Source organism: Choloepus didactylus, chromosome 2 (assembly GCF_015220235.1).
Source record: "Choloepus didactylus isolate mChoDid1 chromosome 2, mChoDid1.pri, whole genome shotgun sequence".
Lineage (NCBI taxonomy): Eukaryota > Metazoa > Chordata > Mammalia > Pilosa > Megalonychidae > Choloepus > Choloepus didactylus.
In genome coordinates, this window is record NC_051308.1 from 105,956,228 (window position 1) to 105,980,699 (window position 24,472).

Here is a 24,472-nt window from a genome sequence, read left to right on the forward strand (position 1 = left end):
GCCATACAAGTGGAAGACCTGAAAATCAGATGACTGATTCCAAACCCAAGCTCTATTTGCTACAAGGTGAGGAACCCCGCCCCGTCCCTCCACTGAAGGAAGAGACTATTGTTAGGGTGAAACTTATCCCAGCCTTCCCATGATAGATAATTACTTTCTAATGGGTACTCAAATTACTTTTTAAGTTTTCCTACTCTACCCTCAGTCACTCTGCTCCGTATCTGCCACTGATTCTGCTCTCATTTCTGGTACAACACCTCCAGGACCCGGAGGACCATCTCTCTTCTTACTAAGTGGACCCTAAACCTTTCTGAGAAATTCTGTGGCGTTAAGGGCCTATTTCAACCAGAGGAGGCGGAGGGACAAAGAAACCGGTCACGCGCATCTTTTCAGGATCTCCCGCCATAGAGCCCAGAAGCGGCCAATCACGTGCGCAAAATTCAGTGAGGTCACCAGCTGCTGAGCGGAGACGGGAGCCGTTTCGCGTCCCGGGCCCAGAAGTGCGTGGAGAACTTCGCCAATCGTCCCAGCGCGCTCGAGAGCCAGCGGGGGTGGGGATGGGGGTGGGGATGGGGGTGGGCGGTGCTGGTGGGAGAGGAAGGACAAGGGGGTACGCTGGGACTTAGGGCGGGACAGGATCCGGGGGGCCTGGGGGCAGAAAGATACTTAAAAGAGAAGTGGGTCCCGGGCTTAGGGTTGGCGAAGAAGAAAGGGCACGAGAGAGAGAGCTGCGTTCTCAGAAGGAAGAGCACCGCCAGGGTGGGGGAGGGGGGAGAGGAGAGGGAAGGGAAAGAGGGGAAGGGAGAGAGGAGTGTGTTTTTATGGGGGGCGGGGGGGGCGTGGGGAGAAAGCGGGCAAGGAAGGGGGTCCTGGCCTTGTCAGGATGGGGCTCAAAGAGGGCGCTTCAGATGTTCACTGGCCTCCACAGGGATACCACAACCCCCTTCCATCTTTCCTCACAGACATCACCCAGGAGATTTGAGCAATTACTCTGTTCCCAAATGGGAGAGGTGCTAATATCCAAATGGGGAAAGGAAGAAAAGCAGAGAAAACAGAAAAACTGTAGCAAGTAGGTAGGGAAAAGTTGGTAAGGAAAAGGGCCAGGGAAAATGCTGATGCAGCAAGGCAAGAAGAATGAGACTAAAAGGAAAGGGCCAGGGAGAGGACAAGGGCTCTCAAATCCAGCAGAGGCTCTCTGCGGGGCGCCGCGGGTCCTCACCTTGCTGCTTTCTGTGAACATCAAGGATGGAATCCACCTGAGTTTGGTGAGTGTTTCATATAATTTTCCAGTTATGTGTGTTTATGGGTGAGCTGCCGCAACGGGCAGTAGGAAGCCAAATTGCGTTGTGCTGAGGTTTGGGATAGTGGAGGGATAGGGAGCAGCCAGGGAGGGGTCATCCCCACATTTTGGTACCTAATGCACAAAGCAAGCACTCAGTAGGCATCTGACTGAATGGAGGGAATATCTGTCTGGTCCTTTGGTATAGAACTTTCAGTTTATAAAATGAGTTTTCATTTAATCTCAAAAACAAACTTAAGATGTAGGCAGCCACATAGAAATAATTGATTTTTAGAGATAAGGCTCAGAGAGTTCAATGACTTACCTAAAGGCACACAAATAGCATGCTTCTCAAGAACTATCTTCCTTTTCTCTGGTGTTGCTCTCAAAGCTTTTCCAACAGCTGCTCTTTCTGATAGTATTTCAGCACATTGCATTTTAATTGTTCGTATAGTAATCATTCTCCTCATTTAAACTTTGAGCTGGTTAAGAGCAGGGGCATCTTTATATCCTTAGCATTTAGCCCATAGTGGGTTCTCAATACCTTTAATTAGTTCTGCTAATTCATTCAATCACAATTGGCAGTATGCCACATATATTCTTAATCAGGCAGAGCATGTTTTCTGTCTAACAGCATGGATTTGGCCTTTGCTCTCCTGCTCCTTCGTTCATCTGTGTATTTTCCTGCATCCTCCTGAGTTACTTTTCCCTGTGCTCATATTCCTTTCATCCCTCCCCTTTTCTTACATTTTGCTGGCATTTTTTCCCTGCTATGATGAATAAGTGAAATGGTGATGTAGGTCATTCAAACCAAACTGAACTGTTTAGATGAAGAAATGGATAACTAAACAAATTATTTCCAATAAATGGCATATTTGCAATATGCTGGATAAATTGTTTCTGTAGGTTTATGGGAACTCTGGTTGTAATGTTTTAAGGAACTGGTTGAGTGGTGGCTGTCCCCACTCCAGCCCCGGGTGACAGTTTCTCTCTCTAATTCTGAAAAATTTTCGTGATCTCATGTCTCCTTTTGAAAACTATCTGTTAATATGCCTGAAAAGTTTTCTTGACGTTTTTATAAAATTGTAAAACTGTAATGATAAATCCTGATTGGTCGCTCCCCTGGGAGCAGATAAGTGATTATAATGCCGTCAGCAGAAACATGGATAAGTAGCAGAAATCATAACCTGTGTTGTGAAAGGCTTGTGCCTTCTTTGGAGTTATAGTGTGCCAGTCATTTATGACCTCAGCATAAATTCTCCCAATGAGTTGAGACGGGAAAGGAAAACTTACAGCAGACAGAGCAGACTTTGAAGTGGAAATAGTAAACATTCTACTCAGGTTTTTTGGAAGGAGCTGCTGTCACAGAGGCCAGACATTGAGACCACATGACCATCAGCGAGGGGAGGCCCAGGCTGCTCGTGTAGAACAACAGATGAAGAGGACTCTTACTATTGCTCATATTATTTCCCTGCATAGACTGTGTTCGCTGACTCCCCATTTTCTTCAGATACAATCTTGATGTGTTAGCCTGACCCTCAAGGTCCTCTACGGTGTGATGCCAACCCGCCTTTCATCTTTGACTTTTCTCTGCTGCACTCACCCCAAACCCTAGCCTTATGAAGCTATTTAGAGTTCTCTCTAAAAATCCTTTGCTTTCTTGCACCTGTCCCTTTACTACAGTAACTTTGTTTATAATGCCCTTTCCCCAACTTCACAGTTCTAAACCCTATCTATCCTTAAATCCTAGTGTATGTGGCACCTCCTCCAAGAAGTCTTCCCTGATTATCCCAGATGGAAGTTATCTCTCATTTCTCTAAGTTACAACATTTATCTACATTTCTCTAAGTTACAACATTTATCTACATTTATCTACATTTGTTAAATGATCTGGCTTCCCTCCTAAATTGTAGTTTATTCAGGTGGGTTGGTACCTGATTCACCTTTGTATCTGATGCTGGCCCTAACACAGCATACTGCACACAAAGGTGCTTAATAAATATTTATTTAATAAGTGAAACAATGACACCGAGTATCTTCTAATGTGAGAACTAGCTTCAAAATCTGCCATTGCAGAGGAAATAGCAAACCAAATAGGATAGGAAGAAATAGTCCAAGGAAAGGACAGACCATACAAAGGCTGAAGTTCTAGAAACCTACAAAGGGAAGGAAATCAGTATTTACCGAGCACCTTCTATGTGCCAAGATCCCAGTTAAGCGCTGTATGTTCATTATTCCCAGAATAACTCTTAACGGGTATTATTATGTACATGTTAAACATGAATTAACTACGGCCTGGAGAAGTTAAGTAACTCATCCATATAATACATCTATTAAGTGTTGGGAAGAGGCTGGCTTTAAATTCAGGGTCCTCTGATCACAAAGCCCAGGCTTTTTCCATGTCTTCACTATATTGCTTTTTTCTGCAGGAGTGTGTATTGTGTGTGTGTGTGTGTGTGTGTGTGTGTGTGTGTGTGTGTGGTGGTTGGGGAAGTATAGGGGAAAAATTTCCTTCTTACATTGATGGCCACTTTTGAGCTTCTTTCTGACTAAGGGTGGCCTATTTAAACAATATTCACAATACTCACCAGCAGTGTGATAAAAATTATGATGCAGCAAGTTGGAAATGGGTGGTGGTGCTATGATTTAAACTCACTGAATTACATTGTTAATTGGATTTCTTAATGTGTTTTCATCTGTAACTTTGGGGCTCTTTCCCGCACCCCTAAGAGCCTTACAATATGGGACTCTTAAGTTAACCAAGCAAGAAACTCACCTAGTTAAAACAAACAAAATTCCCACACATTTTCATAGCGCTCTAAGCACCTAAGCTTAAAATGGAAAGGTTATTTTCTTGTTTGCCCTCCATTGCTTTGGGGGTTTCTTAATTCTTAGTTGATTTACCCATGGGTTCCAGTATTTTTAGGATTCTCAGCATTTTAGAGGACAAAGTAGCCCTTTCAATCCTAATTTCCTTCTGATTGACTGTTCAAATTAAGAGCAGCAGAGGTGAGAATTGGAGACTCACTAATGTGCCTCTTTAAAGCATACATGGGCACCTATGATTTGGTATTTCACTCAATAAGTGCTCAATAAATATTTATTGAGTAAGTAAATGAGTGACTCAAACAAATAAAAATGTAATATGTCTCCAATGTAAGTGTCTGTAGTAGGACGCCTATGAGAGCATGCCAGGATAGCCCTTGATTCCTTAGTATATAGATCTTCCCTACCCTGTCTCTTTTTGGGACCTACATAAACACAGGCCTTAGGGCCATTAGCAGGGTCACAGGTGCACATTTGGAATAGAGGGAAAAGGGGACAGAACTTTCCTGCATAACCACTGCTGGTCTTGTCAGGGCTTGGGTCCAGAGCCCTACTTCCCTGACTATAGAGGAAACCTTCTCCCTGAGTAGGAGTTGATGATGATGGTGATGGTGATGATGATGATGATTCAGCATTTCTATAACTCCAGAGTTAAAAATATGCTTCATGCCAGCCTACTTGTTATTCCTCACGACTACCATGACAGGTGGGTGGAAGAGTGTTATCTCCAAGGGAAAAACACATTGGGGGCTGTGGCCCAGAATACTGAAGGGACCCACTTTTAGAATGGTTTACCCACACCCATCACTGGGCCCCCTGACCAAATGATCTCATACTAATTTTTCCCTGACTCCAGCTACTTTAGTGAATTCTTGGTGTATCTGGACCACACACACAGAAGGGAATGGCCATGACAACATCAGGATTAGAACTCAGCCCCTGGAGCTTTTCTTTATGCTCAGAGACACATTTTTCTTTTACAGTGAGAGTCCAGTTCTGCAACTGGAGGGAAGCAGACCAATCCCACCCAAGTCCTGATTTAGGAAATTACTCCAAGATTCTGGGGAGTCACTTTGATCTGAGACTTTAAAGCATAACACAGAAAAGCCTCTCTTTACACTAAACTTCCTACAAGTGTTACACACTTCTACTGCAGTCACTGTCCTTTCCTGGTCTAAGGGTTTGAGGGCCTGGGTGTCAAAATATTCACCTACTTCCTGCCTTCTATCCCTTTCCAACTTTGTGTTCCCCTAAGTTTCCAGTTCCCTAATGTACCAGATATTACAGTGCAGTCAGCCGAAAGCTGGGTCCATAAGAAGTTATTATATCCATATATCTTATATCCGTAAGAGTTACTCTGTCATCTAGGATCCCCTGTTTTCTCAGGTTTATTTCCTTCACTTTCTGTTGCTCCTCAGGGGTAGGCCTCTGTCCTCTGCCACACAGCAGGATCTTGTAAAGGATCTCCTCCCTTTAGCTCAGACGCACTCCAGCTCACATTCACTTCAGAACTTCGTAGCTCAGTCATGCTTCAGTTGCCTGCCTCCCTGATCTAGGCCTCTCTCTCTTCCACTTCCCCCACACTCCCATCCTCACTCTAGCTGGGCTACTGAAACCTTGCTCTTCCTTGTTTCCTTTCTCCTTGATTTTCTGTTGCTGTCTGGTTTTCCTCCTGGAGTCTTGTTTATCTACTTCCTTTGGCTTCCAGCAGCCTCTTGGATCTGGAGTCACTACTCTGTCTCAGCTTTGCTTTATTCTCCTAGGAGACATACAGAATATAAGTGAAAATAGATGGTGAATAGGGGAGGGGAACAGAATCTTCATTATAAGAAGTTCCTACCATCCTATTTAACCCCTTTGCTTGATAAGGCCTGGCCAAGTGGTCCAAGATACATAGAAGCAGGAATCCTATACTATTAGAAGAGCCAGGAGATTTAGGTTTGGAAGGGGCCTGTATGCAGCCTGGCCTCAAACTGCTTTATTATTGCTCGCTGGCAGGTTCCTTTTGGATCCATCCTAAGCAAGTTGTTGAAAATGGAGGGCTTTTATTTCCTGGATTTGGAATGGTGTGTGGCTAGGCTCTTTCTAAGCTGAATGAAGAGGAGGGACTCTTTGGGGTGGTTGCATAGCTTGCCTGTGGTGGGGGTTAGGGTAGGAGTTAAATGAAAAGCTTACCTTGGGGTCAGCCTTCTTTCACTGAGAAAAGTTATTCCAGATGTTTTTCTATATTCAAGTGTACCAAACTCTAAGATACCATGAATGAATATATTTTATATATGTTTCCTAAAACCTTGGAATAAATTTGCATGTCTGGTCATTTTCCATCAACTTCTAATGGCTAGAAGTGGTTATTCCTAGAACGTTTTTCATCCCACCAGACAGAAGATGGAGCCAAAGTCCTTTTGACCCTCTGCTGCCGAAATTCCGTAATTCATCTCCTTCTCTGTTTTAATTATACCTCAGTCTGTCCAAAATATTTCTTCCCTTCCATGGTTCTTAGAAACATAGACTTTTAGAGTTCACAAGGATCCTAAATAGCATCTAGTCCAGTGCTCTCATTTTAAAGATGAGGAGCCAAAGCCCAGAGAGGTTCAGGAACTTGAGCACAGTCACACAGATAGTTAGGGGTAGAACCGTGTTTATAACGCTGGTCTCCTGAAGTCACTGTCATTTTATAGCAGCCCTTGTAAGGGGTTAAGTTGGCATTTATTGTAGTTTCACATCCAGTGACATCCAACCTTCCCACTCCCCACCTCACGCTTTATAGGAGTGAGGAACCACAGGACCCTAGACTTCAAGGGAAGTAACTCTACTAAATGTTGGGTTAGTTGAAAAAGTTGGCACAAGATGAGAAGGGAATGCCTGAAAGAACAAATAAAGCCACTGGGACCGTAAGAAACCATGATACAAAGAATGCATCTTTGCAAACTTCAGGGCCTTACTAACAGATTCCAATTTCCACAAAAGAGGAGGCCAAAGGGCAGAAGGAGCTAAAAAGGGTGACTCAGAGGCTAGGTTGTGTGTGTGTGTGCACATGCTGGAACCTGCACTGTGGAGAGCTGTGGGAATGCTGACCAAATCAGGAAGTGGGAGACTGGGACTAGAAGAGAGGAGATCACAAAGCAGAGGAGAATGTCCTGTTCTTGAGCTACAGAAAGAAAAAACCTGGAGGCAGAAGTGGGCTTGTGGTAGGCTGAGGGGGGCCCTCAGAGACTTAGTTAAGATTCCGACGAGCAGAGACTGGTAAGTGGGTGGCAAAGAAGGAGGTGGGGACAGCTGTTGCTTTGATTTGCTATTGAGTCAGTGTTCTCAGTGCATTAGCACTGGGAGGGAGCCCTAGGCTGGCCCCCAATGAAAACAAGCCCCTCTGTAGCCAATACTGGGTTGTACTAAGGAGAACTGTGGTTGGGAGACAAAAAGGAAGGGAATCTGACCCCAAAGGAGCCCCTTCCTAGTTTTAGTTCCTTCCTTCTAGGACTGGATTGTGTGCTCTCATCAGGCATATAGTGTTCTGCACTGAACGGCTGGGAGGATGGGATGAGGCATGGCAAAGGGGATGGGTCTCCCAAAGACCTTCTGGGAGAATGGGTTCTGTGCAGGGATTTGACTCTCAACGGTTGTTTCCCAGGTAGGGCCCTAAGGGAGGGATAAAATCACTCCATTTGAGGATGTCCCTGAGCCATTTTAGGAATGCCCATTTACCCCATTTCCTCATCCTCTTCCAACCATGCTCACATACTTCAGAAACCAGAACAGATATGACTTGGGATCTGCAGATAAATGCAGTGGAGAGTCAGGTGGCCAGTCTGTGTCTCAATTCTTAGATGTCCCCTGAACTGAGTGGAAGGGTTTTACCCCCTTTCCCTGAATTTATTTTATTACTTTTATACTTATGAAATAGTGCTAGGGGAAAAAAATCCCCCATCTTAGGAAGGTACATGGGAAATGAACATAATAGAGTCATTGTGGGGTAAAATGAGAGCAGAATTTAGTTTCACTCATTGGAAGGGTATGGGAAAATAAGGAATGGGAAAAGATGATAGCCCAGGAAAATCAGGTTAAGGTTGCAAAGCCTTGCTCACACTTTCTAGTGCCTGTCACTGTGCTTCAATAACTGTTTGAGTGCATGGATGAATTCCTTTTCTCAAAAGGTTCTATCTTATTCTCCTTTGCTCTTTGTATCACACTTTAGATATTTCAGGATGGTGACTTGGTGTGATGGGATAAGAATTCTGTGAAGAAAGTTTAATTTTTTAGAAGTCAGGCAAGAAAGCATTCATCTCTGCTAGTTCTGGTTTTGCTGATTTGTTTTTACTATTTCCCTTCACTGGATGATCAGAGTCAGGGTGTAGATGACAGGTTCAGGGCAATAGTTAGGAGTGCTACATGAAGAAAAATGTGTTCTGCTCTACACACCCACACTACTCTAGCTTCCCTGCTTCACCCAATCCTAACTGAGATTTAGTCTCTTCCCTTCATTCTTCTCACTTAAAAAAATTCTGTGTTTTTTTAACAAGTGCCACATTATTCACATTAGCCTTACTTTGTGCCTTCCTGGGAATTTAACTCTTCCTTAAAACAGACACATTCTTCCAAGTCTACAAACCTCATAGTCTCTGTAATGTCAAATAATACTCTTCTGATACAAGGATCCCCTCCTCTGTTCTTAAACTTATACTGAGTGTCTCTTCTTTGATGCAGGTATACATCCGTTCTTGTTCCCCTGTTAAGATGCATGGCTGTTAAGACCTGGTTGCCCGCTTTCTCTCCTTCAGCAGGCATCCCTCAGTGTACATACGACAGACCACAATTTTCACTATTCATATCTCTGTTTTCCTTTTCTTCCTGACATAAACACACAGCTTTTCTTATGACCCAGATACAGAGCCCTTTTCAAATGCCTATATTAATCAGAGCTCCCTACTTCCAGAAAACCATATGGCTTAAACTCAGGGATTCTCCCCAAAAGCAGAATTCAGGCTCTCTCTTCTGCTCAAACTCCCCAGGAGAGGGCTAGAATCCTCTCCTCCCCAGGGCTGAGGCTCAGTCCATCTGTCACTGACATTGACTCCAGAGCTCCGAAACGTAAGAAGAGTTGGCATTGAGCAGTAGTTGAGGCTAAATTAGAATACGTGTAGCCCAGGGGCTTAGTGATCCTGGTTTTATATTTGTTTGAGATTACAGGATAGAGATTAAGGGAGGTATCATATGATACATGTTTGGAAAAATTCTATCTTTAAGAAGTAGACTCCACCCAGTGAGTGTAATTTTCTCATTGTCATTTTTGCATTTGCTGGGAGACTAGATGATTAAGATGCAGATGATAAAATTGGCCCTACATTTAAAAATAAGACAAGAACTGGACTGCAGGCTTTTTAAAGGCTGGCTGTTATGCTAAGTTGCAAGGTCTCTGTCATCACTGTATTTATTGGACTCTTACTGGGTTTCCAAGAAGGATCAGAAGTATTTAAATCAAAGATTCAGTAAACCAGCTCACCTTCAGGGTTTTTTTTTTTTTTTTTAACCTGTCTGAAATTCCAGGCTTTGTCTGGAATTCTAGAATCAGAACTCAGAATTGGAAGCAAAGAGCCAGGGCATAAAAGAAGAAAAATAAACATATGAACCAAGGATACTCAAATTCCCAGTGACGTCTGGTGGTATTGGAAGTACTAATTTTCCATCCTACCTTGTCAACATATGGCACTACAAGAAAGGAGGAGTGAGACAAGGAATGGTTGGCTTAGAGATGAATGGCTGAGACATCTGCTTCCATGTTTCCCCCTAGGACAAGGTGATGTGCCTGACCTTCTTGACCCTGAACTGGAAGTAAATGAGCCAAAGGTGCTTATAATTAGCAATCAATACACAATTAGTGTAAGTCTAGCTGGTGGAAGGGAAAATAAATCCTTAGAGAAGACAACATTTTAGTTTGTTCTTTTATGTTATTTAGCTTTCTTATTCTCCTAGAGACCTCCAGGAGAAAAATATAGAAAGACAAGAGGGTTAAACTCTTATCCAAGGGTGACATAGAGGGTGATAGACATATTTAAAGAAAAAACTTGGAATATCTGCATTGGAATTCTTCATAAAATGTGTCTTTTTTTTGATGAGGTCATGGTCTCAGGGTGATGAGAGGATGGGATATACTCCAGCTGTTGCTGCAACCCTAATCCTGTCTTCCTGAAGGCTCACTCACTGAGACAAATCGCTTCCATTACCAGTGCTTGAGAAATGAAGTTTCTCCTTGTTTCAAATGAGGAAACTAACGAGGGATCCTGGAAATTCATTTTGAAAACCTGCCTCCCCAACTAGACTCTGCTGTAGGTCACTCATGAGTGTAATCTATCATATGAACTGTTACGCAGAAATTGACCAAGAGAAATCAACATTTAGGGGAAGAGAAGCTTGCATAGTTCCTTTGTGATGTGAGGAACAGGCTGTCTAGTCTCAGACTGGCAGGAGCTGAGAAGTCGCGGCTCCTTGCCGCACTTGACATCATCAGCTTATTGGCAGATGACCCAAAAGACTAGCAGAGTCCAGTTTAAAATGCATCTACTGAGATTTGACCAAGGACCTGGACTCTGGGATGGGATGGTTGTATTTAAGGCCATTGGTTTTGTACAAGTTGGTTGTAAAGGTAGGGAAAATGAGTCTAAGGTTTTGATTTTTGTTTTCTGTGCCTCTCGCATATTGGGTTACTCCGTTAACTATTCTGCTAACCCATATTATGTATTATCCTTGTATTTACTAATAAGGTTGAGGGTAAAGGAAAACTAAGCACTATGATGGGACAGTTGAAGTTGACTGTCAGACTCATATATGATTATCATATATGGGCAACATGGTGTCAACCTAAAACATGACTATTCACAGTTCTGTTTTTAATCTATGAGGCCATTTATGGCAAAGCATCCAGTTATTTTGAGGTCATTTGAGGTCACTCTATGCCTCAGTCTTCTGTGTATCTCAAACAGCCCTTCTTTTTAACCTGAGACTTACTCTTCAGATCTGTATCTCAGAGCTCTGTTTCACTATTCCTGGTGGAGCAGGTCAGTGATCATAACTAAGATCATGCTTGTTTGTGGTGGAGGGAGGGAGATTCCAACCCTGTTCTGAGAGCTGCACTGTGGAGAGTAAAGAGATTATGTAGCTTGGAGAGAGAGCAGGACCACGGAGAGCAACAAGAAGAGCCTGGAGTGTCACCATTAGGGGTTAGTACCATGGAGAGCTCAAAGCACAGGTAGTTTGTTCCACAAAGAACAGGGGAACTGGGATTATGATTAGGGCAGCCAGTTCCTGTGCAGTCAAATTGAAAGAACAGACGTCAGCTCTTCCTTCAAGAGACCATCACTCCCATCACTTGCTCTAAAAGGTCTTCTGACCTACTTTGAACCTGTCAGAGAATTGGACCTGAGGGATTATGTTCAAAATGGAGGACCACCATCAGACTGAGTTCGTCAACATAAGCCTCAGGATTTATGACATGAATATAAGTATTAGTAAAGGCAGAAGGGGTTTTACTTTGCTACAACTGATTATGAATAAGATTAGGATTATCTTCTAATGAAGGAAAACATCCAACAGAGCCTCTGTTACCCCTCAGAGATCATGGACACAAGGAAGCTTAAACATCTGTTACCATCAGTTAGGACATGAGATGTATCAGGGTCAGAGTGCCCTAATTGCTGTAAATAGTCCAGACTAGATTATATATGGAAAAACGGTGTGGGATCACTCCTCTAAAAAAGAGAATCATCCTTAGGATGGTAGTGGGGGAATATCATCATTCTCTTTAGGCTTAGGGAAATTTTGGAAAGGAAAAAATGGTTTTCTCTTCAGTACTTCCTGTTTCAGTAAAGAAATATGTGGCTTTACTGAGGTGCTGTTGAGCAAAAATTTCAAATGTTTTGTATGTTCAAGGCCCTTGAGAGTTTGGCTTCTTGTTGGCAGAAGGGATAGATCTCCTTATTATAGCAGAATTGTATTGAGTTTTTACTTAGGTAGTCATTGCACCCCTGAGTGTCAGCTGGTTCCGACCTTGTTAAGAACCATGACCACTGCTGATCCTAGAGGCAGACAGGTGTTTTGCTCCAGGAGACTTGTTCTTCTCTGTTTTATAATGACATGGAGTGTATATCCTTAATTTGACTGGGTTCTTGGAGATCTGGATCTTTTTCTGATGGTTTGCTTCTCTCTATCTCTTATAAACACTCCCGTGGTTATTTCTCTTGTCAGAGTTTATGTGTAGCCCTCCAGAACATGACCCCATCCAAGAAACAAAATGTACCAGCATATGGGCCTACAGCCAAAGGTTAAACAGGAAATATTAACTTCTAAGATAAAAGAGAAAGGAGAAGATATAATTACCCAAACTTTCTAATACCCTGGATTTTTCATTCAGTAGTCAGTAATGAGCTGGTCCAGTCCATAGCTTCCTTTCAAGGAGAATCTGGGACCTAGATTACCATCCTTAGATGAAATTCCATTACTGAGAAGTCGATGACAAAAAAGGGATTGTTGAGCCATATACAGTTCCACTGGAATAGGAAACAAGAGAATGTGACTAGTCACAGCTCTAGGCGTTTTATTTCTCTGGTGATAACTGTGGAAATTTTTTCCCTTCCATGTGACTAGAAAAAGCTCCTCTTGACCCCATTATACCTATTATTTGGCTGCAAGAAAGTAGTAATAGCAAGGAATATCAAAATCAAATCTATGGATTTAAAAAGCCATGGCATAACTGCCCAGCCTGCTTTCAAAGTGACCAGAACACCAAAAAGATGCCATCTGTGGATTTATTTGGCTGCAGAAGTATGAGTCACTCTCCAAGTGAATAATGAATGTCTGAAAACAAGTGAGAGAGAGAACCAGCACGCCTGACAGTAGTGAGCTGGTTCATTTTACTGTCAGTGTAGACAGAAGGTTTTACACTGTGTTTAGCAGAACCCTACCCAAGTTTTGCTTTTAAGGATTATAGGGAGTGTGGGGAGCCCCTTCCTGGGAGAAAGGGGAAAGGGCTCCAGTTCTTACTTTCTTATTTTAACATGAACAGTTCTCCTTAAGGGATTTCACAGTCTTCAAAAAAAAAAAGAGTTGAAATCACTGCCCTAGAGGAAACTGGAAACTACTGGAACCAACAGTGCTTTTCAGCCCTGTGGAAAACTTACGATAAAATCTTTGGTATAACTGCTGGCTACCTAGGCCCCACATCAGAAAGACTTGTTTTGTATGGAATTAACTAAAGTTTACTCTACTTACTATATCCAATGTCTCTGTGATGGTCTCATCTTTTCTGTGACTGAGAATGCTTCCATTCCTGTGTCTGAAGGGAGGGCATATCCTTCCCAAGGGTTACAGCTGCAACTAAGAACAGAAACTGGATGGAGTAGCTCTGCCAAGCAGATCTGTGGGCAGAGCTAGAGTGAATGCCTCCTGGACCTCTCCAGCACATTGGGCATGTTCTCCACACTGGGCATCTGGCCAGGGGGCTGCAGAATGTATGGCAGTGGACAGAAGGTCACTGGGAAGGGAAAGATTTTCATGTGTGGAGCAGTGCAGTGCAAGGTTAAATTGCTGTGACCTGGGTTTAGAGCAAAATGAGGCTGTCCACTCTCCCTTTCTACCTAGATCAACTCACAGAGTGCTGGAAATAACTTGAGAAGGGAGAATCCAAGGGAAGCTGGTCACAATGTTGATTGTCGAGCAGCTCACCAGTGAGATGACCACAGGATACATTAAGCCTATAGGCTTTGTATCCCCCCAAATCTGTAATTGCCAACTTCTGCCTATACTAGGAAAATGTGAGAAGGAAGGGGCCAGTGGCAAACTCTGAATGTCTTTAATTGTTCCAGAGCTTCTAGCCAGAGCACTAAGGGCCAGCTTCAAATATCAGTTGTTTGCCCTTCTCCAACCTCGCAATCCCTATTGAGCCTTATGGAGCTTTAAAAAAATTTATGCTAAACTTCAGGGAGCTATGTACCCCAGCAGCACATGAAGTTTGTTTTCCTTAGTCTAAATGAAAATAGCCACCCTACCACAACAACCTTGGCCATTCATTCATCCACATATTAGGTGTCTTGTAAAGAAGACAGTTGGAAAATACAGGGCAGTATTTAAAAATTTTAACTCCAGCATTAGGAATGTTCCAAGTTATGTTTGAGGCTATGGCAGGATTATATTCCTTAAACCTTCACATCTCTCCTAGTTTTGGTCAAACATTACCAGCTAGGACAAGTGCTCTCTAGTCCCCATGCCCAGGCCAACTCAGGGTAACAACACGCCTTCTGCATAATTCTGATTAGAATAGCCTTCAGGATCACCATCCATGAGCTTTAAACCTGTATACCTACCTTTGACCATCAAAGTTGACCTTCTGAGATCCAGAAACTAAGGGGTAGGGTTAATTTAAAGTAGAAGATTGCATGTGGTTTAGTTCTGTCCAACAACCTGAGACAGTGCCCACCCAAATGGCCACTATCTGGACAGATAATGCTCCACAAGGGAAATGAGGCTTGATTTAACTTTTCCTTGGGAACACATCTCCCTCCTCATCTAGAAATCCTCCATTCAAAAGTTGCTGCTTTTCACTCTTTGCTTCAAGCCAGTGCTCTAAGACATATTTTTATACTTGGGAATAGAGCATTTCTGTTCCTCTCAACCTTAAGCCTGAGTAGGGGCCAGGCGCCAAAGTTGAATACCAAGACAGAATAATGCAGTTGGAGAATAAAGAATTGGCTAACATACAGATTTACTCCATTCTCCAGTGTTTATATCCTAGAGTAGAAGAGGTCACACCTTTTCGAGATGGCATCTTTCTTTCATTTTAGGTCCCAGCCTGGCACCATTAGCTTCCATTGCCTAACAGGTGGGGTTTGGGCACGCTTGCCTCTTTCTAATGTAGCTAGCAGATTGGGAAGGCCAGGCGTTGTAGTTGAAAGTGAAGGCCCAGTCAGAGGTTCAGTATTGAGGCACAAATACCCAGCAGCCTCTCTTTGCTTTGCACTTATCCTGCTCTCCTCCAGGACTCTCTTCACTCTCCTCAATGGGTAGGGTCATCAGTGCAGTCCTCCTGGGAAAGGGGATCCCAGGAGGAGGGACTCCTGTGTCTGTGGTGACTCAAGCAGGAACTACCTTTGGGGAGTTTCGATGGGTAGAGGAAGGAAGGAGTCAGCCAGCTAGCTGTAGGAAGGGGATCCCCAGAGTCCCCATACCAGGGGAAGCTCCTTTATCATGATGGAGACTGGGGGAGGAGGTCAGGTGAGGTGGAGCAATTATTCCTCCAGTACCCTGCCTCTTAGCCTGTTTTCCTCAGATGAAATTCTCTACATCATTCTCCCTAGATTCAACCCCTCCCCTTCCACCCCCGCTCCGCCCTGTGCCCATCCCTGCTGGCCACTGGGTCCATTGCCCAGGAGCCGCCTCCCCTTTCTCCTCCCCTGCGGTTCTTTCTGTTTTTCACTGGCATCTGGCCGGGCACACCACCACCCTCCCCCTCACTCTCCCCACATCCCTTTGCTCCGCAGAGGTCCAGTTCCCTTCTTCCCCTCCCCCACCCAGCCCTTCTCTGAAAAGGGCGGAGGAGAGAAAAAGATACATTCCTTTAGTCCCTTCCCAGCCTGCCCTCCCTTCTCCAGGGACCTGAGGCTCTGAGCTATGTCTCCCATCCTAGTCTCCTTTCAAACTGCCCCCTGCCACCCCATTAGCCATCAGCAGCATTTAAGAAGGCAGAGGGTGCCCCCACATGCTGACCTACATAGCTTGGCCAGGGCGGGAGGGACTCTCCCCCAAGTCCCCTCATCCCTGGCCCCGCCTCCTTTCTCCCCCTACTCTCTTCTTTCATCTCTCTACCCTTACCAACCGAAGAAGGTTTGAGTTACAGAATGGGGCAAAGGGGCTAGGTATGCTACCCAACCCCAAATTGAGAGAATCAATGCTTGTCCCAAGAAAGCTTTGGGTTTTCCATACATCTTCCTAATATATCTTGATCCTTTCCTTTGCCCAACCTCCCTCCCCCTCTGAAACCTCCTCCACTCCTGTCTGGGTTTCTTTTCCCAGCTTCTGTCACCTAGGGATATTGCCATCCAGGAGCCCCTTCCACCTTGTGGTGGTGTTTTGCTCCAAGGAGAAGCCCCCCTTCTTTGCCCACGCCCCCCTCAGCAGCCTCACCCAGGCCCCCTTCCCAGCCCAGTCGGAGCTCTGCCGTGGGTGAGGGAAGGTGGGGGGTGCAGAAATGTTTGCATACAGCAGTTTGGGGATTGCACTGGCTACCCAAACCATACTGACATACATACACAAACACCGGACACACGCCCTGACTGAAACAGCGACAAACCTCACTCCGCCCCCAACACACACTGACACAGACATACACACAGATACTGACACAGAAACGCAGAACCAGACACCAACACAGACGCGCACACCCAGACACACACACGGACATCAACACATCCAGACCCAGGGCTGCTCATAATAGACATAAGCCCTGAGATCCAAACCCGGAGGGTGCACACGCAGACACACACTCGACGGTGTACACAGGGGAGTGCACACGCCGGCACACCCCACGATCCACAGAGACAGGGATGCTCAGAGACAGACACAAGGGTATTAGCAGCGGCTGGCGACTTCAACCCCCGCTGCCAAACAAAGCCTACAAGCTCCCTCCGCCCCCACTCCCGACCCGAACCCCCGCCAGGTCACTCCCCACCTCCCCTGGCGCCGCCCCCTCCCTCACTCACCGTCCTGGGAGAGGTTGGCCCCGCCGGGCGCCCAGCAGCAGGCGAAGAGCAAGAGCAGAGGCAGGGAGGATGGGGCCCCCATCGCGCTTCCCGGCCGGCTCCCTGGCTGAGCGCTGGCGAGCCTGGGTCCCCAGGAGCTGGGGAGGGGGGCAGACGACGATGCTGAACTGAAAGGGCGCCCCCGAGCCGCTTAGGAGCCCGGGGCCGAGGCGGGGACCGGGAGGGAGCCGGCGCTGCTGCAGTTGCGGGGATTAAATAGGGCGCTCGGAGCAAACCATTCTGTTGGAGGTGGAGGGGGGGTGACGGGGGCTGGGCTGGTCGCGGGAGGGGGCCAGGCTGCCGCATTCCCCACTCCCCCCGCCTCCCACACCCCCTCGGTGCTGTCGCGTGGTGTCTTCCGCCCTCTCCCCCGGGAGCTCCACCAGCCGGGCTTGGGTGTGGAGCGGAGGGAGGGAGCTGGCTCAGCAGCAGGACCCAGAGCGCACCCCTCTTAGGCTTGGGGTGGAGGAAGGGGAGTCGGGCAGGGCGGTGGGCCAGCTGGCGAGAGTGGCTACTGCAGGCCTTGGCAAGGGCGTGCCCACTAGCTCGAAATCCTCCCGCTCTGTTTTCCATCACTTGGCTTCTGGGGATCCCCATAACCCATGGGGTCCTCCTGTCAGCAGTGTGCCCAGGAACAGCTCCTTAATGGATAACTTGTTATCTTGGCCATTCCCCTAACCAGTACATCCCTAGTTCCTCTGACCCAGGAGTCCCTAGTATCTGTCAAGCAACAATTTCTGGACTCAGGCAATCTCCTTTGAAAAGCATCCTCCAGCAACCGCCCCCCACCCCCCCACCCCCCAGGCATGGGAATCCAATAGCTCCCTTAATCCATTGCTGAAGAAATTGCTCACCCTCTAAAAACAGTGGATTCACTTCAGACTCTTGCCCAACCAGCCTATAAAACTGCAGCTCAGTAGCTTTCCCTCTTAAACCTCCCTATTCTGCCCTTCACCCCTAGCCCAACCCCCTACCAATATTTTTTCTTTTTTCTTAATTTTTCATAGGATCTTATCCTTCCTTTTCAAGTTTGTAGTCAGTAAGATTCCTGGGTAAATGGTCTGCTCTACAGACCCTTAGGAAACTGTCCTCTTAAGGACCAGTGCTTCTGGGCCTAATGCAGTTCTTTTCTCTGAGGCCAGATATAAGATAGATGGAAGAGGAAGGGTGTTTGTTCTTACTCTTGGCTCAAGAGTCCCAAGTCCTGGGGGTTTGCTGTTCTTTGTGATTGAGGGACCCTGGAAGCCTCTTGGTACGTCTCTGGAAGGGATCCTTCTGAGACAATATAGCTAAAGCTTAGGTTTTGTGAATAAGTGTCTCAATTTTAGAATCATAGGATCAAAAACTTCAGATATGTAAAGATCCTTAAAAAACATCTGGTCCAACCCCTTATTTCACAGCTGCAACTGAGGCCCAAGGGACATTAAGTGACCGACCCAAGTTTACACTGATAGTTAATAGTAAGAAACACACATGTTGCCTAGGATATTGAACAAAATGACTTAAAAGTGCCTTTCAGACCTCTACGGCTAATATTTTGTCCCTTAGGGATCTGGGTTCAGGTCTTCCAACTCCTAGACGAGTCCTCTTTCTGTGTTAATGACAGTGCCTCTTTTTGCTGATGTTTAGGTATCCTTTCTCCCTCCAAGACAAAGTTTCTCAGCCCTTGGGATGTAGTTAATGTCTGTCACCTAGTATCTCTAGGACCAGGATGTGGGAAGTACTTTGTAATCAGTAAAACTCTATACAAATGTTAACTGATGGAGACTCCTAGAGAATGTTCCCAGGAGATCCTTTCGGATGGTCAGGGTGCTGCCCCACTTTTCTCTCACTGCCTTTTAAAAATTTTCTGAGTGTCTGGATAGTTAATAAGAATTTTTTGCAGGGCAAGAAATTGAGTACCTTTGGCTGTCTGACTTGCCTGCCTTGACATATCTCAGTGCCTCCAAACCATTCTGTTTCCCTGGGGTTCTTTTTCTCAGTGGTTCTGATGTCTTGAAATCTCTGAGAGGTGAAGATGGAGGGGCTAGTTTAGTTGAGGGATATGGAAGACACTGGCTGATATGTGGAGACCTGGATGTAAGAGAGAGAAGAGGCTTGAGTATGGTGGGGGAGTGGATAGGAGATAAAGAGAATATTGTACTTTCTGGCAGAGGTGGGACCAGGTTGGCATGATGTTAGTCAGGCAGAGAGGAGGATGGATTGCATGTATTTTAAAAGAGAATTGGGCTTCAGAGGAGGAAGATTAGGTTTTCCTAGTCATAGGGTTTTGATGGATAAAGAGTATTATCTTTGGAGCTGGAAGAAACTTTAGAGATCATCTAAGCTGAGCTTAATAGAGGACAGTTTAGTGTGTGGTGGGGAAGGCAGTAGAGTAGAGATGGATGAGGTGGGGAGGGCAGGATGTGGGATTAACGAATCATCTTTTCCATCTGCTGCTCTGCAGTGATCCCTTTCTGCCTTTCCCCTCCTTAATTCTCTAATGATTCTGCTGGTCTGGCCCCACCCTCTACTGTAACTGCATGGGATGAGAACCAAGGGTGGGAGGAAAAGAGGAAAGCTATTTTGGAGAGTAAAGAGCTAGCAAACGAGACTCTGGAATGCTCTTTTCCCACTGGCTCCTCTTCCCTTTACTGCATCATCAGCATCAGTTTGCCAGCAGCTTAGTCTCTGGGAACAGGAACAGTCATTGGCTTTTAGAATTACAGAATAAAGAAGTATTAGAGTTTTAAGGGGGCTTCATGTTTTCTAATCAATATCCCTTGTTGAACACATGAGGAAAATGACTCAGAGAAGCTAAGTGACTGTCTTTGCTCACACAGATAGCTAGTAAAGGCGATGCCATTATTGGATGGGGAAGGGAGATAGATGTCCGTTCCCTAAACCTTCATATACACCTGTGGTTGGAAGGGGCGGGATGGATAAGGAGAATCATTCCCGGGACTCCTAGAGCAGTATCCAGTCTGAGGTATTCCTCATGCCTTCTCATCTCAGAGTGAGAGTGGTCTCTCCTACACTGATGTGATGTCCCCATTTGGAATAATTCCCCACCTCTACTCACTTTAATTCCTTTTTTACATGCATACCCAGCATTGTACAGGTACCCTCTCCACTGGGAACAGAGTTCTATAAAAGAACTGACTATGAGGACTATCCCAATCATAAAAATATGGAAAGTAAAAGTATCCATGTTGGATCGTGCTCTCCATGGTTACTTGACACTCTAAAATTCTGTGACATAACAGTATGTGTTTCTCAGAGACTTGAGCAAAGTCCGGAGTAGGTTGTCAGTGGAATTATAGCCCCGGTAAATACAGTGAAAGTTGGGGGTGGGGGGAGGTAGGCACGTCTTGGCTCCTGGATACCCCTGTCCACTCAGCAACAGCCTGGGGAGCGGGGGTTTGGAATGTGGTGCTGGCATCAGTGCTGGGCTAGACACAGCTGTGTGGGCGCTGGGCATTCCTTTCCCTACGCTGCTCTTTGGGCGGGGGGAGGGAGAGAACTGGGCCTGAGTGGGGGTGAATTTTACATATTCATCTGGGAGGGATATGACAGCACCTATAGGAAAAGAACTCAGAAGACTTGGCCCTGTACCCATTTAGATTCTGCTTTGTACTTTAAGCCTTCTCCTCTGTATGATCTTTATCAGTAAATTCTGCATAGGTTTTCACATTGCTTTCCTCTTCAATTTTCCACCCAACTAAACCAGTACTCCTCATACTGATTCTTAATTCCGTTATCCAGTTTTAATTAACTTCATCATTAATAATAACCTCCGTACACATTTTAATTCTAACCTTAATTGAATTCTAATTTCAATCCTAACCTAATCTATTACAGATTCTAGCTACTAATCCTAATACCAACTCTATTTTAATTGCCAGTTTTAACCAGCATCTTAATTCTAACCTGTTTTAAGCCAGCAACTAGGACAGCAACTTTCACATAAAAATGATCACAGGTACCATTTATTGAGAATCCATTCTATGCCAGACCTTATGATACATATTTTGAATATATATGCTCATTTAGCTCCCTTACAAATAGGATAAAACACAGGTTTAATGAGATTATGTAATTTGAAAATAGTGGGTTCAACTCTAGGTCTGCTTGACTTGAAAGCCTGTGCTTATTCCTCTTTCTGCCAAGAAATACTTTTTGAGTGACCCTCTCCTAAAATTCTAACTAACTCTGACTGGAATGATGTCTAAAATACTTAATTTTATTAGTAGCCTAGTTTTTCTTTTTTTTAAATAAATGGTTCTACAAAATAGAAACCAAGCCAAACCTCCCAATCCCTCCTTCCCAAAAGCTCCAAATCTCCCAGCTCAGAAACCCCATTAACACCTTCAATAAATTATTTGTAAAGTTAAAATATTCAAAATATAGAAAGAAACAAACTGAGAAGAAAGGCTTACTTCCCAGGGTTGCCACATTGCACAATTCCAAGAAGCATCATTTGCATTGGATTTGTGCAAGAGCAACTCCCCAAGGCTTATTAGCAAAGCGGATAAAGCCAAGGTAAATATCTACAAATTAAATCACCCTACGTATGTATATGATTTAGGCATGAGAATCACTAGACAATTTTATGATTAACCTAATGGCTATAACTGTTAAGGGCCAACTGTGTACCAGATTCTATACTAAGTTATTTACATTTATTAGTCCCTTAAATATTCACAAGCCCTCCATGCAGTTTGCATTATTCCTGTTTTACAGCGGAGGGCAGTTAGACCTGGAGAAGGAAAATGACTGATATGAGAGCACAAAGATAGTGAAAGATGGTCCCAGTTTCAAATATAGATTTGTCTTACTCCAAAGTCTGAATTCTTAAACCATTACACTCACCCAGGGAAGGCTTCTGAGAGAAGAGGACATTTCGAGCTTGAGTCTTAAAGAGAGAAGGGAAGTCATCTGATATTAGAAAGGAGAACGACCTGTGAGACAGGCTGAGATCAATATGGGGAGGACAAGGGGAAGAGGAGCACGATAAGTGGATTACACGGGGAGGTCAGTAAAAGGTGAGCGAGTAATGGGGGACTAGAACAAATAATGAACAGAGGCCAGGGAAGATGTTTGTGATAAATTCAGGCAAAAATAAAATCATGTAATAAATATGTGTGCCACTGTTGCTTCAGCTACAGACTGATTAATGTATTATGGGAAGACAGTAGACACACATAATCATCTGTAAACAAAAGTACACATTTTCAGTTACGTGGGTATCTATCTGTGGTCTCTCCAGTGAAATAGCTCCACATTCCTCTCCCTAGGGCATTCTGTGCTCCAGCAATATCAAATGGCCTGTAATTTCCCACACATACTGTGTTGTTTCATGCCTCAGTGTCTTTGCACATGCTGTTTTCCATACCTGGATTGCCCATCTCATTAAGCCTGATGAAACTTGTGTTTGTGTTTATCCATCCAAAGTTTGATTAGATGTTGCTGCCTCCGTGATACCTTCTACCCAGAGATAATCACTCTTTGCTAGGTGCTGTTGCTATATTGGATATATGCTGCCACTATTACACTTCTCTCACTGTGTTGCAATGGTTTATCTATGTGTTTTTTCCCTCTAACTGTGAGTTTCTTGAGGACAGGAATGATATTTCATGAATCTTGGTATTGCTGATGCATAGCTTAAAAACTGATGAATAGTATGGATGCTTAGTTTACTCTACTGAATTAAGCTGAAATTATATGTTTATAAACACATAGGTTTGATAAACCATTTTTCCAGACCCACATGCATGCATATAACCACATTTTGTGTTTTGCTGCCATACTCTTCACGTGAATGTATGTGTTCACATAGATACGACATGCAAAAGATAAGGTGGCTGATTTTAAGACACGTATATACACATTTTCATCCACTTATTCAAGATACTCTAATTTTTGGAGTTGACTTTAGAACATGCCACATTCTTTTGCATAACTTCAGTTGTGGAAAATTTTCATCCTTTGAGGTTGGCTTTTAATTTTGAAAATTGCCAAATGTCTTTGGGATCCAAACCTTATAGATAATGGTGGGGCATGTTGGGTAATACAAAAACAAGACATGACTGTGAAATAATAGTAAATGGTTTCAAGGTGGACTTATCTGCTGGTTCTTGGTTCTTCAAGCAATTCCCAAAGAGGAGTTCTAGAATAATTCTGACTAGTGGAATTCTCATCTATTTGTCAAAACAAAATCAAATATGAGTTTCATAATTTTATAGCCATACCTGGTGAACATACCTGCATATGTATAAACACAAAAAATCACATATCCAGAAAAGAACTTACTGATCTGTAATTTATTTGTGCATTGACTTATTAACTCATTCTTTCATTCATAGTTGGAGTGTCTATATGCCATGCACAAGACTAGTTGAAATTGGTTGTTTTGACCTGGTTATTTTATAAAAGGCTATAAATTTCCAGGTTTTAACTTCTTTCAAAATTATAAAATAAAACACTCAATGGATGTTCTTGACCTGTCCCCAATTTCCACCCCAGTTTTGAGTCTCATTTTATCTGTGAGGAATAATGCAAGAGTCAGAGATAGGGTTGGATTCCAGATTAAAAATACCTGATAATTAAAACCAATATGACAGTTTAGTGACTGTTAAAAACTGCTCTAACAAATGTCGATTTCTGGTGCTAGAGATTTGAGAATACAAAGGTGAGTACTACATGAAACCTACCTTCAAGGAATTCCTAGTCCAGTAAAAGATAAGAATGCAAACACATAATTACCACACCACATGGTAAGTGGTGCAGTAAAATTATATGTAAGGGATGGTGGAAGCAGAGAAAAGGCAGACATTAAATTTGTAGAGAACCTTAAGGAATGACTAACAGTTGGTCAGGTGTGGAAAGTATGAAAGTCACTCCGAGAGAGGGAACAACATATGCAGTTGCAGTCAAGTAGGAAACAGTAGTCAGTTGTGGCCAGATTGTGAAGGGAATTTATGCTCGAGATTGCCCTTCATTGTGCACCCAAGGAATCGTTGAAGGTTGTGAGTATTGAAATGACAGTGCTAGGTTTGCATTTCAGAAAGATAATTCTGGCAGTGGTGGATGGATGTATTAGAGGAAACACACCAGTTGATGTAGAAGTCTGACCCTTCTGAAGGCCACAAACCTAGTACCATGACATTAAATAGGACCCACTGAGTGTGGTCTTGTCTTATATACTGTGGGTAATGTGCTAATACACCCAGAACACAGTTATAGGCCCCACTTACCAGTACACAGTGCAGTGCTGCAGAGCACACAGTTGCACAGTGATGCACAGTGAGACTGCAATCTCCAGATTAAATGAACAACTGGGTCATAAAGTTTCATAGAAGAAGGGGTGGCCAACCATCCTGGTTTTCATGGGACTATAGACTTTCTCAGGAAAGTCCTGGGCAAACTGCGTGGATGGTCACCCTAGGCAGTTCCTGGCAGAAGCAGCGTGCATTCAGTAGCACCTGTTACCCAGAACAACTCCCTGGTAACTGGCTGGGGTCAGCTCCAGGGCAGAATGGAGGGAGTGGAAAGACAAGGGAGTTATTTTCTGTTTTAGGGAAGGGTAAAGGTGGCAAGGGGCAGAGCT

General features: G+C 44.3%; 2 protein-coding genes across 7 annotated transcripts in view; one reads left to right on the top strand and one right to left on the bottom strand.

Annotated features, from left to right (window-relative positions):
- CADM3 (cell adhesion molecule 3) overlaps positions 1–17,085 on the bottom strand; it is a 28,609-nt gene extending 11,524 nt beyond the window's left edge. For 2 of the 3 annotated variants that reach the window (XM_037825617.1, XM_037825616.1), the window contains exon 1: positions 16,846–17,085. In XM_037825617.1, the coding sequence (XP_037681545.1) occupies positions 16,846–16,927 (82 nt within the window). In that variant the 5' untranslated portion in view covers positions 16,928–17,085. Of the gene's footprint in view, positions 1–12,472; positions 12,490–16,845 lie in introns of those variants that run through there. The other variant, XM_037825619.1, reaches the window with a different exon arrangement.
- The window catches only part of AIM2 (absent in melanoma 2), a 154,907-nt gene continuing 131,299 nt past the window's right edge, over positions 865–24,472 (top strand). For all 4 annotated transcript variants that reach the window (XM_037825627.1, XM_037825624.1, XM_037825625.1 and 1 more), the window contains exon 1: positions 865–1,265. The gene's annotated coding sequence lies outside the window, so the exon portion shown is untranslated. The remainder of the gene's footprint in view (positions 1,266–24,472) is intronic.